The 14,109-nt window shown below is 39.9% G+C and overlaps 1 protein-coding gene across 1 annotated transcript in view; it reads left to right on the forward strand.

The window, feature by feature from the left end:
- The window catches only part of SLC9C2 (solute carrier family 9 member C2 (putative)), a gene marked incomplete at its 3' end in the record, with an annotated part of 47,253 nt that overhangs the window by 28,255 nt on the left and 4,889 nt on the right, over positions 1-14,109 (forward strand). The window contains exons 15-23 of the mRNA XM_080647811.1: positions 1,096-1,294; positions 1,974-2,162; positions 2,872-3,021; positions 4,099-4,150; positions 6,520-6,668; positions 7,803-7,928; positions 10,427-10,525; positions 12,116-12,283; positions 13,282-13,413. Coding sequence (XP_080503937.1) covers positions 1,096-1,294; positions 1,974-2,162; positions 2,872-3,021; positions 4,099-4,150; positions 6,520-6,668; positions 7,803-7,928; positions 10,427-10,525; positions 12,116-12,283; positions 13,282-13,413 — 1,264 coding nt within the window. The remainder of the gene's footprint in view (positions 1-1,095; positions 1,295-1,973; positions 2,163-2,871; positions 3,022-4,098; positions 4,151-6,519; positions 6,669-7,802; positions 7,929-10,426; positions 10,526-12,115; positions 12,284-13,281; positions 13,414-14,109) is intronic.

Consider the following 14,109-nt stretch of genomic DNA (forward strand, 5'->3'; position numbering starts at 1 on the left):
GTCCCTTAGGAGCGGACCTAAGCTGTCAGTCGGACATCCTTAGCACTGCCATGGAGGTGGGAGAGGCTCCCGCCACCGCAGCTGCGCTCACCAGCCGTGAGCCCGGCTTCTGGCTGAGCGGCGCTCTCCCTGTGAGAACACACTGACCACCAGGGGGCAGCTCCTATGTTGAGCCTCTGCCCCCTGGTGGTCAGTGCACATCATAGCTACTGGTCGTTCTGTCGTTGGGTCGATTTGCATATTAGCCTTTTATTATATAGAATATTTATTGATTTCAGAGAGGAAGGGAGAGGGAGAGAGAGATAAAAACATTAATGATGAGAGCGAATCATTGATCAGCTGCCTCCTGCAAGCCCCACACTGGGGATTGAGCCTGCAACCTGGGCATGTGCCCTGATAGGGAATCAAACCATGACCTCCTGGTTCATAGGCCAATGCTCAACCACTGAGCCACCTTGACTGGAAGGAAGTAGTCCCAAATAGCATTGTTTAAAATTCCTTAATTTTAAACAATGCTATTTTCTTCTCTAATTTTGTTTCTTGTTTTCAGTTTATAAATCTTTGCACTGTTTCCTATGTACATTCACCTTGATTTTATTTTTTTTTAATTTTTATTTTTTTAAAATATATTTTATTGATTTTTTACAGAGAGGAAGGGAGAGGGATAGAGAGTTAGAAACATCGATGAGAGAGAAACATCGATCAGCTGCCTCCTGCACACCCCCTACTGGGGATGTGCCCGCAACCAAGGTACGCGCCCGCAACCAAGGTACGTGCCCTTGACTGGAATTGAACCTGGGACCCTTCAGTCCGCAGACCGACGCTCTATCCACTGAGCCAAACTGGTTTCAGCTCACCTTGATTTTAAAAAATACTTTCTATGCCTGAGATAGATTAACAAGAGACAAAGTTTTATTTCTCCACTATGATTTTTATGTATAGAAAGTAGGTTTTAGATTTTTGCTTATCTATTATTTTATATTACTTATGCTTTCTTCAAATTACTGTTAATGATTTGTTTAAATAAATGTTCAACTTTACATCTTGTTATACTTTGAAAGTGATCTAACATTTTACTTGATCTCTTTTTTTCAGGAATAATAAATTTCTGATATTTATATATCACATTGTATTTTCAGAAGAATTTGACTATGCAGGACATATTATATCATTAATGTACATTTATCCTATGATAATTCATTTATGTTCAGTGGCAAGAAAATTAAATGAGACGTCTCTGATATTAGTAAACTACTATTTTGTATTTTTATATGTATTACAGTCAGCATTGAAGGTACTGCTTTAAATAGAAATATATCCTATAAAAAGAACAATTCAGATATTGTGAATTTATTTTTGAAATAACTTGATACTAGAAGCCACTTGCTCTAACAGTTGATAGAATCCTATAATTTTAGTAATCTTTTTTAATTTTCTGGGTTTAATAATGAAATCAGTATAATAGCCACAGTTTTGGATAGCATATATGGCAACCATCATAAAGTGAACAGACTCTCAAAGGTCAAGTGCCAAGAACTGAAAGTTCAGACAGGATGTTTCCCATTTCTCTCTGTAATGATGCAAAAACTAAATGAGCAAATACAAACAAACTGGTTTGCTAGGTCCTCATCAGGAGAACTGTGTTTTACTTCAAAAGATAAGATTGTTTTCATACTTTAATTATTATCAATAGTATCACAATGAACCTGTTTATCGATATTTTTCATGGTTTGTTCTGGGCACTTCAGATTAATTAGAGAATTATATAGTTTGAATTAAATTATGATTTTTTTATGTTGAAAATTAAAAATAATTTTTTGGAATTCAAAATGAATAACTTAAAACCCAACTTTTGGAATATAACTCATTTGTTGAGAATGTAACTGTTAATTTTTAAGACTCCCTCCTACCCCCACATACATCATTGTATAGGTACTATGAAATGACATATGTTCTATTGGTTTTCTAAACAGATAATAATTTTGAAAAGGAAATATTTTCGTCAACATTGGAATACTCTGGAATTTTGTATCCTGCTCATCGGAATTACTGATATCTTTTGTATATACTTTGTCAAATTGAGATCGGACAACTTGGTTCTTATTCAGTTTACAATAATATTAGGGTATATAAGAATAATTAGATTTATTCCTCTGATCAAGGTAAAATTTCACATTTTAAAATATTGTGTCTTTTTTTCCTACACTTTTTGTTAAATGTGTTCAGAAACCTCACTGATATATATATATATATATATTGATTGATTTCAGAGAGGAAGGGAGAGGGAGAGATAGAAACATCAATAATAAGAAAGAATCATTGCACGCCCCCTACTGGGGATTGAGCCCAAAACCCAGGCATGTGTCTTGACTGGGAATCAAGCCGTGACCTCCTGGTTCATAGGGCGATACTCAACCACTGAGCAACACCGGCCGGGCAGAAACCTCACTGTTTTGAAATAAATGAGGGAAGGAGCTGTCTCTTCCCCTGGAACACTCCATGGGTATCTGATTGGTTCACAGTTTCACCTCCTTCAAGTCATTGCTCAAATATCTCCTTACACAGGTCTTCCCTGGCCACCTACATAAAATGGCAACGTGCCCCACCCCCTCCCTGTACTCACAGCCTCCCACCCCATCTTCCTGATCCCTCTCTACCTGCTTAAGTTTATTTTTTCCTCACAGCATTTTCACCTTTTCCTGTATGTTCAATGTAGTCTCTGCTAGGTAGCAGTCTTTGTTTTTGTCATTGATATAACCTTACAATTCTTGAAAGAAGCCTAGCATATGCATATAGTAAGTACTGAATAAAGATTTGTGTAGCGTGCTTTTCCTCGTCACGTTTTCAGGTTTCCCCTCTCCATTATTGCAGACATTAATCCCACCGCTGATCAACATAGCGGATGTGCAGATCAAGAGGCGCCTCAGCTTGATGTATAGTATCACCAAAGGCTATGTCAAAAGTCAAGAGGATGCCAAATTTTTGATAAAACAGATTTCTGGCCGAGAATCAATATATCAGGTAAGAGACTAGCACTGGTCCCATGGGAAAAAAACACGCCAAAACCCAAACAACGAAACCTAACTGCTTATGTGTTCAAGAAACCAGGCAGTGGCCACTCACCGTTAGAGAAGTCACACTGTGTCCAGGCTTTCACAATTACATTCTCTTTGCAGGCAGAACTGGTTCCGACACGCTCTTGTCAGGATCGTTCTGCAGCCATCTTACAGTTGGCTGTGGGCCCTGTTTGGTGTGAAGGGGGCTGGACCACAGTATGTGGCTGCCCAGTAGTTTGACATCTTCCCAATATTGACTCAATGTTATCAGGAGAGGAGAAAAACCTAATAAAAATTGTACACCTTACTCTTATATTCAAAATGAGGGATTACATGTGTTTTTCTAAAACCAACACAATAACAGCATCTTCTCATGATTGACACTGATTAAACTCGAGATAACCAACAGCTGTTCTCTGTAACTAGCACCATGCCAGCATTTGCCTGGGTGCAGAATTTCAGTCACCTGTGCCTGGCCGTCTGAGGAAACTTCAGTTGTTAGGTCACAGGGGTTTGGGTGTGGCCAAGTGCAAGCTCCAGAAAGACTCAAAGCCAGAGAGTAGTCCCATGAAGAGTGCTGGCTGGGACATTTGACAAACACCTATTGTATGATTGAACAGAGATCGGTGACCCCGGAGTGGAGCTATGTCAGGAATTATCAGTAGGAAGCATGAACTAATTGACAGCATATTCTTCTCATTACTCCACTGTTTTTGTGCTCCCAATAGACTGGCTCCCCAAATAACTGCTCAGTTGACTCTCCCCTAGTGGGGCTCTATCTCTGAGAATTCTCCAGGGTGCATGTGCGGTGCACAATAGTCTTTTCTGAGAAATATTAGTTAGGCAAGCACAACATTCATTGTAACATGAGCGTGAGCGAGGGGAAGGCAGCAGAATCGCACAGAGGGCAGAACTGAGCCAAGTATCTCCCCCAAATCATAAACCGAGTGAGATTTTGACTACTGTACTTCCCCCCTCAGATTTTAGTTAGAAATGCACTTGGTATAATAAGAAATTAATGTTTTTTCCTAACTTCTTACAGAAATTATATGAAATTTTAGAAACCAACAAACGAGATGCTGTCAAAGAACTAGGTAGGTCATTGGAGTATCTGATTTCTTGTGTGTGTTACGTGCCATTGAGTTGGCTTCAACTCCTGGTGACCCTACAAATGAGTGATGTCCATAATGTCCCATCCTCAACAGCCCTCCTCACCTCCTGTAGATTCATGCCTATGGTTTCTTTTATGGAGTCAATCTATCTCATATTTGGTCTTCCTCCTTTCCTGCTGCCTTCTGTTTTTCCCAGCATTATTGTCTTTCCCAAAGAACCCTGCCTTCTCATGATGTGCCCGAAGTAGGACAGCTTCACTTTTGTCATTTTTGCCTCCAGCAATGTTTCGGGCTTAATTTGCTCTGGGACCCACCATCCCATAATTTAACCAAATAAAGACAAATTCATGCTTTCATTCAATTCTGCAATCACCCATTTACTCATCCAACAACACTTATTGAACATATGTAATGGGCCAGGTATGCAAGCAGTGCAGATATGCGTGTATGAGCTGATAGCTGCAGAAAGTGAGGTGTTCTATTATTTGCGGTGGGAGCCCACAGGAAAGAATGAGAAGTGTGGGAAGTGTGTTAAGGGTCAGATTCCTTACTCTTGTAAGAAAAGGGCATTTGAAAATTAGCGTTGTACGACAGAGGGTGTTTTGCTTTGTTTTACTTTGTTTGCAAGGCTCCTCAGCAGTGTGAGACCACACGGGATGCCACTTCCTGAGCAACTGTGGTCACGCTGCTTGAATTGAAGCACATGGCGAGGATTCTATACAAAGCTTCCTGGGACTGCTTTCCTCCTGAGGGGGCTGTGGACCAGGCTTCCGGTGTGTGAAAAATAGAGAGCTGGTAGAGAGCCTGGAAAATTTTGGGCCCCTAATACATGGAAGTTATTATAAAAGAAATCAAGTAAAACCACTTTGCATTTATAATCACAGTGTAAGATGCCATGTGGACTTATAAGGATCAGACTTTCCAAATCAAAATAGAAAGAATGTGGTCTAATGACTGAAATTTGAACTTCGGAGATAATAGGTCAGAATATTTGGGCTCTGTCTCAGCAAATCCAGGGCCCATTGCTGCCATTTACATGCAGATAGATTTTTACTTCTGTGCTTTGGAAGATTAGGGGCCTAGGAGCTGCTCTCTTACATTATGTTTTAGGTTAGTGCGGAATATTACAAAGTTTCCTTGATTCAGTCCTGTAAAAGGGAGTGCCTGTTCCCACATGATTACTGCAACGGATTGGTGAATACTGATTATGCCAGGAACTGTGTTCGCGGCTTTATATACATTATCTCATTTAATGCTTATAATTATTCTATGAGGCAAATGCTATTGTCATCTTCATGGATAGCTGGTGAAACTGAGGCTTAGAAAAGTTAACTTGCCTGGTAAGTGGTGAGCTAGACCTCAGGCCCAGGTGTGTCTGACACTAGAACCTGCTCTTGAACATCGTATCCTTCATTTAACTGCTCTTCTCATTTTAGTTAGAAAAATACCTCGAGTACCTCCCAGGTGTCAGGCATTGCGCTGGATCTTAGGATTACAAAGATGGAGCAGACACAGTTTTAGCCTTGACTCCCAGTCCCGTCCATACTTCCTCATGTTCATGAAAGAAGAAGAAAAAAAAAAAGGGATTTGATCTCAGAAAGACTCACCAGCCAAAGTCCAGGGGCTCTTTGATCTCAAGTCATTTATTCAGCTAGCCAACAAAAAATGTGTAATTTATATAAAATTATCCATGAGACAGGTGAAAATAATAATACTGCAATGGAACGAGTTTCATAATGGGCCAGGTAGGAGTGCCATGGGGATAGGCAGCAAGAGTGACTTTTCTCCTCGCCAGTGGGGAAAGCCGTTTTCAGTTTTCTCACCCATACAATGGAGATGAAAATAACTCTGGTTCTACCAGCCTCACCAGTTCTGTCTGAGACAGGAACAAAAAGGCTATTGTGTAAATACTTTGGAAATCACAAACTATTATACAAATACTAGAGGCCCATAGCATGCGGATTCCTGCAATAGGCCTTCCTTCCCCTGGCTGCTGGCACCCGGGACCCAGGCCTTCACTCTGGTCACCATCTTCCATCTTCGCTCTGGCCAGAGCCTTCAGTCTTTGCTCTAGCTGGAGCGCCACTCTGTAGCTCCCTCCGCCCCCCTCACTCCCCCTCATAGCAGGCGTCTCGCCCTGCCCAGCCACTCTGCGCCTGCATGCATGCTATTCAGAGGCCTGGAGTGGCTGGGGGGTGGGGCCGCCTCCATCTTTGTTGGGTTAATTTGCATACTCACTCCTGATTGATGTCACGAAGTGACAGTCAATTTGCATATTTCTATTTTATTAGTGTAGATTAGTCATTGCAATTATTGCATTGTTTGCTTACTGAGAGGTTTATTCGCATCAGGACTCATAGAGCACGAGGGTCGTGATGTGGTCATCGCTTTGAAGACCAGGCAGGCAATCCAGACCGTGATTGCCAAGTCTCTGAAACACCTCGCCTTCCTTTGCTCCAGAGGCATTATCGATAAGCACGAGGGCATCGAGATGAATAAGGTAACAAAGCAATTTTTATGTTGCTTGATTCCATTAGCCTGACACCCAACCTGTACTGTAACTTCATTTACTTATTTGTTTGTTTGTTTTCAATCCTCACCCAAGGATATTTTTCCATTGATTTTTAGAGAGAGTGGAAGGGCTACTTTAGAATATTCTTCAAATTACACCTCTACACGCATTGTGTTTTATACTTTTTTCATTTATCACTTTGAAGGCTATATAAGATTCAATTGAATGCTTGATACCCATAAATAAATGCTAACCCTTATGAGGAGACAGACTTATTTTTTCCTGTCAATTTGTTTAGAAAGGAAACGGGTAAACAATCATTCCATAGTTACTAATTGAATGTCTGCTAATTGTCAAATTGTCAGCCAAAGAGATATAATTTTCAATCCTAGGTCATAAGGAGGTAGGTCAGTCTATTTGACTTAATTAAGTAAATATATATTGGATGCTTACTATGTGTTATGGACTTTTGAGGAGATGGGGATAATTAATGGATACAACACTGTCTCCTAAGGTCCATGGGCTCTTCCTCATTCTTTCACTTAGTCAGTCACTTGTTCATCCAATCAACAAAAGTGACATAATATGGAGGGCGAAACAGGTAAGTACAAATACAGACTACAATGCAATGAGTTCCATAAGGGAGACCTGTAGATGCCTTGGGAATAAGACAGATAAATGGTTATCTCTTACCTGGTGGGGGAAGCCAGAGAGGGCTTCTCAGGGTCCACAAAACTGGCGTGGTATCCTCCCAAATTAGAAGGGTTTAGAGAAGCAAATCATACACATGAAAATAATGGAGAGAACATGGCATTAAATCATATAGTAATCAACCTTGAAGTTTAGATAATTTAAGATTAAGGCAGGGTAGAATATAAGTGTTAACTGGATTACAAGGATGATAAATTGAATATGAGATAATATGTCAGTGAAAATAATAATGAGGGGAGAATAGGGACAAAAAAGTTAGAGGACAATTTAAACATGGCGAGAGAAGCTCTGAATCAAAAATCAAGGTTAAATTTGCATAACAGTTGTTTGTTTAGATTTCCTCAGTTTTAACCTAATGTATCTTTTCTGTTATAGGATCTGACCACCCTTGTTCTATTTGTTTGTTTTTAGGTACTTCTTTCAAAAATAAAAGCACTGAATAACTTTCCAATGGCAATCCCGCCCCCTACTCCTGACAAGTATCTTCATAATATTGTTTGGCTGGAAAATAAAGATGTTCTCATTGAGTTCTTCAAGGTAAAGATTCTGTCTTCTATTCTGGCTCAGGTTTGATAATTATTTTTAGTTTTTCCCACTCCCTAATATAAGATTAACAACTACAAAATTTAAAGCAAGACTCCTGTAATGGCCAATAAAGGATAAGTCAAATGGAGGCCCAGCAAAACCTAGAAGAGTAGATTTCATTTTAAGCCTAAAAAGCAGTGATTGTTTTCTCACAATGGATTATCTGCTCAGGATGAGCTCTGTTACCTGATTGTTACCAATCCCATCTTATTTTATGTTGTAGAGTCTGGACTTCCAGATGACCACTCTGGAAAAGACTTTTTAGAGCAACGTACTCCAATTTAAATGACTATACAGGTCAGGAAGATAATATAAAAATAAAACTAGCCCAGCCGGTATGGCTCAGTGGTTGAGCGTTGACCTATGAACCAGGAGGTCACGGTTCGATTCCCAGTCAGCGCATATGTCCATCCCCAGTAGGGGGCATGTAGGAGGCAGCTGATCAATGATTCTCTCTCATCCTTGAAATTTCTATCTCTCTCTCCTCCCTTCCTCTCTGAAATAATTAAAAATTTAAAAAATAAAAATAAAAAAGTAAAACCAGCTGGGTGTAGTGTAATAGGGAATAGTGAGGACTGTGGTATATTCCAGAATTCGTGTGTTGTCTAAAGTCAACTGAGTGTTGCTATAGGAATTGGGGCTCTTCCAACTAATATTTATCAAATATCCTCTATGTGCCAGAATAAATTCTAGGTTTGGGGATATGGCAGTGAACAAAATAAATGAAGTCCCTGCTTTTATGGAACCTGTTTAGTTTTTCAAAAATCCAATTTTAAGATTAAGTTAGAATTTGGTTCTTTATAGATAATAATTTTCACAAGTATAATTATAACTGATATCCAACAGTGAATGGGGGAGCAATAGGGAAAACGGTGAGAAGAAAATCCTATAAATTAATGATTCACAGACACTGAGGTGAATCTATGAGCAGGGCACAGTCTTCCTCTCCCCCATCCTAGGCAAAGCTGTTGGGCTTTCTCTATCCCCTTCAGATACCTCTCACTCTTTACGTGGTCCTTTTCCTTAGTATGCTGGCTCTTGATAGCCACTTAAATCTGATTTCAACAGGATAAAAATGGTAATGAGTTGGGAGCACAGGGGTGTTATTCTCATCAGAAACAGCCCAGGGATTGTGTGGATGACTGACAACCACAGAGAAAACAAATACAAAACACGCCTTAGTGAAGACTCTAAGTTCAATCTTGGTCTCCATCACAGCCCCAATAGTTAATTTTCACCACTCCTCCCTTCTTTCATCCTCCAGCAGGTGTGGTTTACTAACAGCCCATACTCTATAAAGGTAATCCAGAAGACAGTGGTAGGAAAACAAGGTCTGAATAATCCATACTCCGGGTAATTGGCTTTAGGTGAACTTTTTTTAAAAAAATCGTTAAGTCATCCATGCTTATTTTCAGATAATCCAGAAGTAAACTGAAAAGAGAGGACTGTTCACTCTTCCATCTCACACTTAGTGATACCACTATGAATGACTTGGAAATACGTTTCTCACACATCTTTGTAGAATGCAAATCTGTCACCATAATTCTGTTACAAACCCTTCAGTGGTTTCCCCCTGATTTTGGGAAAAAACAGCCTCTTTAATGGGCCTTCCAGATCCTGCAAGACCTGGCTCTGGCCCAGCTCCCAGTCCTGCCTCCCCCAGGCTGCATCATGACTTTTCATGGGCCCTGCACTCTTTTGCCTCAGTGGGTCTCTTCCTCCATAAAAAAGTTACAAAAATTATACTTTCTGACTGTATTCAGATGAAGATGACTGTATTAGTACTAACTAGTACTAACTGTTTTAGTGTTAAAACATTCTCTTCTAACTAAAAGTTCTTTCATTCCTTCTGATTTTAAAAGAAACTAAAATATTGCTGAGTCCCTAAAACAATTGTGAACCCTAGTCTCTGTGCCTCTTGAGGCCTAATGGATAACGGAGTCCAGGTGTCCACCGCGCCCTGCCTGAGACATTCCGTTTGCTTCTGGTCTCTGCGTACTGAACCCTCTGCCCGAATGGTCTTCGGCTCACCGAATCTTGGCATGTGTAACTCTTCCATCAGGTCTCAGCTTAGCTGTTCTTTCCTCTGGAAAGTCTTCCCTGGACACTCAAGACACAGTCCTGTGGCCTTTCTGGATTTTTTCAGGATGTCCTGTCTCTGTCTTCTTATCACACTTTATTGTAAACGTCTACCCAACCTCGCATTTATTGGGTGTTTCTATCAGTCACTGTGCTGATTACTAATCACAAGGTCTATGGTTTGCTTGCTTCTCCCTCTTTTTCTAAAGGTTAATGAATGTCAGCACATTATTGTAGTTCATTAACAAACCAAATAATATAGTTTGTGGTTTTATGCTACTTGAAAGCCATTTTTGCTTTAAAATATTTCTACTTAGAAAAGTAGACTATGAAGCTTTTGTGTTGACTTTTTCTTTTCTTTTTTACTTCAGGAACGAGCCAAACTTGCCTATTTTGACTATGGAGATGTCATTTGTAAAGAAGGTGAAATGCCACAAGGAATCTATCTAATTATTTCAGGAATGGCAATTGTAAGGGACTACTTATTTTTTTACTTAAATGTATTTGAAATATGTAATTATAGCATAAGGAGAAATTTAGGAATCAAGAAAGTTTCAAAATTTTAACATAATCTCTTTTCCAAATGAAACCATTTCTCCCAGTGTGAGTGCCACAGCTGAGAGATGATACTAATACCTAACATCCGAAAGGTGCTTCTCATTTTCATAGCCGTTATTTATTCCTCACAACAATCCTGGGAGGAAGCAATCTTTTCCATGATGTTCGATTAAGGAACCCAGTACTCGGAGTGGTTGAGTTACTCACCTAAAGAAAATGAGAGTCAGGATTAAGGAAATGGACCACAATGTCACATCCCCTCGGAGGTCAAATAGGACGAGAATAGAAAATACAATTTTTAATCTGACAAATAGGAGGCTTTGGCGACCAAAGAAAAAGAAAGATGTCAGTGGTGTGATGGGGACAGGAATGCTTTAGAATCCAAATACTACTAGCTGAATGCATGGGTGAGCCCTAGCTCCTGGCCCTAATAATTCCCAGATCCTAGATGACAGTTACATCTCTTTGAATGACTCTACTTCCTTTTCTACTTTTGAGGGCTTATGTGATTATGCTGGGCTCACCAGGACCATCCAGAATCATCCCTATGATCAGGTGGTTAGTAATCTTAACTCCATTTCCAAAATCCCTTCACAGCGGTACCTAGATTCAAGTATAATTGGCGTTTTAGAATTCTGCCTGCCACAGATGCTATCTTCTTTCCTTGGTTTGTAAAGAGCAGGGACATTCCTCATTGCTCAAATGGCCTTTGAACTGCATTCAAAATTAAGCTTAAAAAATGTCCAAGTCCTTTGGAAGCATGAATGTCTCCAAAGTCTGAATGGGGATCACGAGGAGAGGGTACAGTTGTCACAGCAACTGCTTCAGTGACCCTTGGTTTCCTATCTCCTGTGTCCGGAACAATAACCTTTGTCTCTGATGTTGACAGCTAAGCTTTCTGGGAAATTCTGTAAACCTTCTGGTTGATTCCTGCAGCTTCCTCCCGAAGTCTGATGCCTTTCTTCTTCCCCCACTCGTGCCTACCAGTTCTTTTCTTGGGGGGAACTCAACCATCTTGTGTTCACCCTAAAAAGGTTTTCTTCTGCTGTTTCCTGGTAGCTATTCTTAAGCACCTTAAAGGGAGACAGGCTTTTACTGAACTCGTGGCTTGGTTCGGAGGTGAATTAATTCAGATGTCCGATTTATGCATTTATGGAATCAAAAGGTGTGTTTGTTTGTTTCACTTGAGGCGCTGGCTTGTTACAATAAGAATATCGAATGGACTCAGGGGGAATGACATTAGTTGCAGATGGCAATAACTACTTTGTGTAAGATTTTACATACGGAAGGTTTATAAGGAGGAAATTGTAAAGCTAAAGATTGGAAACAATCCATGCCTCAGAGAGGTGAAATGTGAAAGAAACCGTGATGTTTGTGAAGCCCGATTCACACCCGAGAGGATTCACAGGAAGCACCTTCACCTTCCATCGTAATGAATGCAGGAAAGCGTGGGAGCCCTATGGCCTGGCCCAGGGTTCCTAACTTGGGATTTCCCTTTGCAGCTGCATAGTTCACCTCCGACCTTTGGAGTCGACAGTGAACATAGGATTAATAGAGAGTCCCAAACCCTGTTTACAGAGTACTGTACTTGTGGGGACATCATTGGAGAGTTGAGCTGTCTGCTTAAGCATGAAATTGAATATACTGCCATCTGTGAAACTATTTTACAGGTAAGGCCCTGGTTCTGTCTACACTGTGGGTTGTTCATGAATTCTTCTTCAATAAGTGACGAATGCCAGCATGTTTGCTTCCTTGGCGTTCTGATATATTGTTTAGTCCCTCAACCAGCAACTGGGAAGGCACATTTACCACCTGAATTCCTGGCTGTGGCATCGGGAGTGCAGTATTTTTAACCTCTGTGAGTCTTTGTGTCCTCGTTCGTTAAAAGAGAGAATATCTAACTTTTGATATTATGAAGATTGGGAAAACACCTATATGAAGTGCCTGGCATGTACAGGCCATCATACGAAAGCAGTGTTTTTAAAGAATGCTTTCTGAATCTCCCTTTCTTTTATTTTTCACTTGCTATGTAGGAAGTTATCGATTCAACTAAAAAGTAGCCTGGTATTCTACTAGCTGAGGAGGGAGGGGGCGGCAAATAGAAGAGAGCCAAAGTTTCTGCTTAAACAGAATTCTCAAGCTTTTGGGACTCTTCGATGCAATTGAGAGGGACCAGTCTCAGGGGTGTGTGGCACAGAGGGAGCGTTGCTGTATCAGTTTCATACCATTTCATTTCTGGAAGAGGATAGGAGGCATGAATTTAGTCACAAAGCTGAACTGAATTCATTGAAGTTCATGTAGCGTGAATTCTGGAAGCATAGTCTTCCTTATGCAGGTAAGCATTTTGCCTCTGGAAACAAAGATTGTACATGAGCCCACTTTATCTACTGTGGCAATAAAAATAGGTAACTTATGTGGCTTAGTTCCTGAATTTTGGGCTCGTGAGCCATATCTTTATCTTAGCTATTGACCGGTATGGATTTTCCTGGCCTACTAGTGGGTCTATAGCTTTAATTGGACTGTAAATTGTACTGCCTTATACATAAAGAACCACCTCTCCAACAATACAGTGCTTTTAAATGGCAGAGTTTGATGAAAGTGACAGGCATATTGTTTTCTGATGGTCTTGTACAAATTGAGCTTGCTGCATGACACCTTGTCATTTCAGGCCTGCTTTATCTCCCTGGAGGATTTATATGAGGGCTTTGATGTCTTCTGGCCATCCCTGGAATACAAAATATGGTTAAAGCTTGCTCTCAGCACCGCCTATCAGTATTTTGAATCAGCTCTTGTCAATGAGGTGACACGATTAAAACATAAGTGAACTTTCATTTACTGTATTTTTTACAAAATGTGCTTCATATTTTTGTGACAAAGACAGAAAGGGCAATTGTGTCTGATCTTCTAAAGAAAAATCTCGCTTCTGGAGATTCTAGAATTTATTTATTTATTTATTTATTTATTTATTTTAATTAAATGTATTGGGTGACATTCATTAATAAAATTCTGTAAGTTTCAAGAGTACAAGTTTAGATTCCAGAATTTTAACAATTCTCAGGTTGCAAAAGTCCAGATATTTGTTAATTTTCTTATGTTTTTGGTGCCTCGGCGATTAAGTGTTTAAGTGTTTGTCTCTTTCTGATAGTTCATTATTGGTGTATAAAAATGCCACCGATTTCTGGATATTGATTTTGTATCCTGTTACTTTGCTGAATTCATTTATTAGATCTAGTAGTTTTTGGGTGGAGTCTTTAATGTTTTCTATGTACAATATCATGTCATCTGTGAATAATGAATTTTACTTCTTTCCAATTTGGATGCCTTTGATTTGTCTGATCACTGTGACTAGAACTTCCAGAACTGTGTTGAATAAGAGTGGTGAAAGTGGACATCCCCGTCTAGTTCCTGATCTTAAGGGAAATGCTTTTAGTTTTTGTCCATTGAGTATGATGTTGGCAAAAGGTTTTTCATTTCAATATGTTGAGGTATGATCCCT

Source organism: Plecotus auritus (genome assembly GCF_963455305.1).
Source record: "Plecotus auritus genome assembly, chromosome: 12".
NCBI lineage: Eukaryota > Metazoa > Chordata > Mammalia > Chiroptera > Vespertilionidae > Plecotus > Plecotus auritus.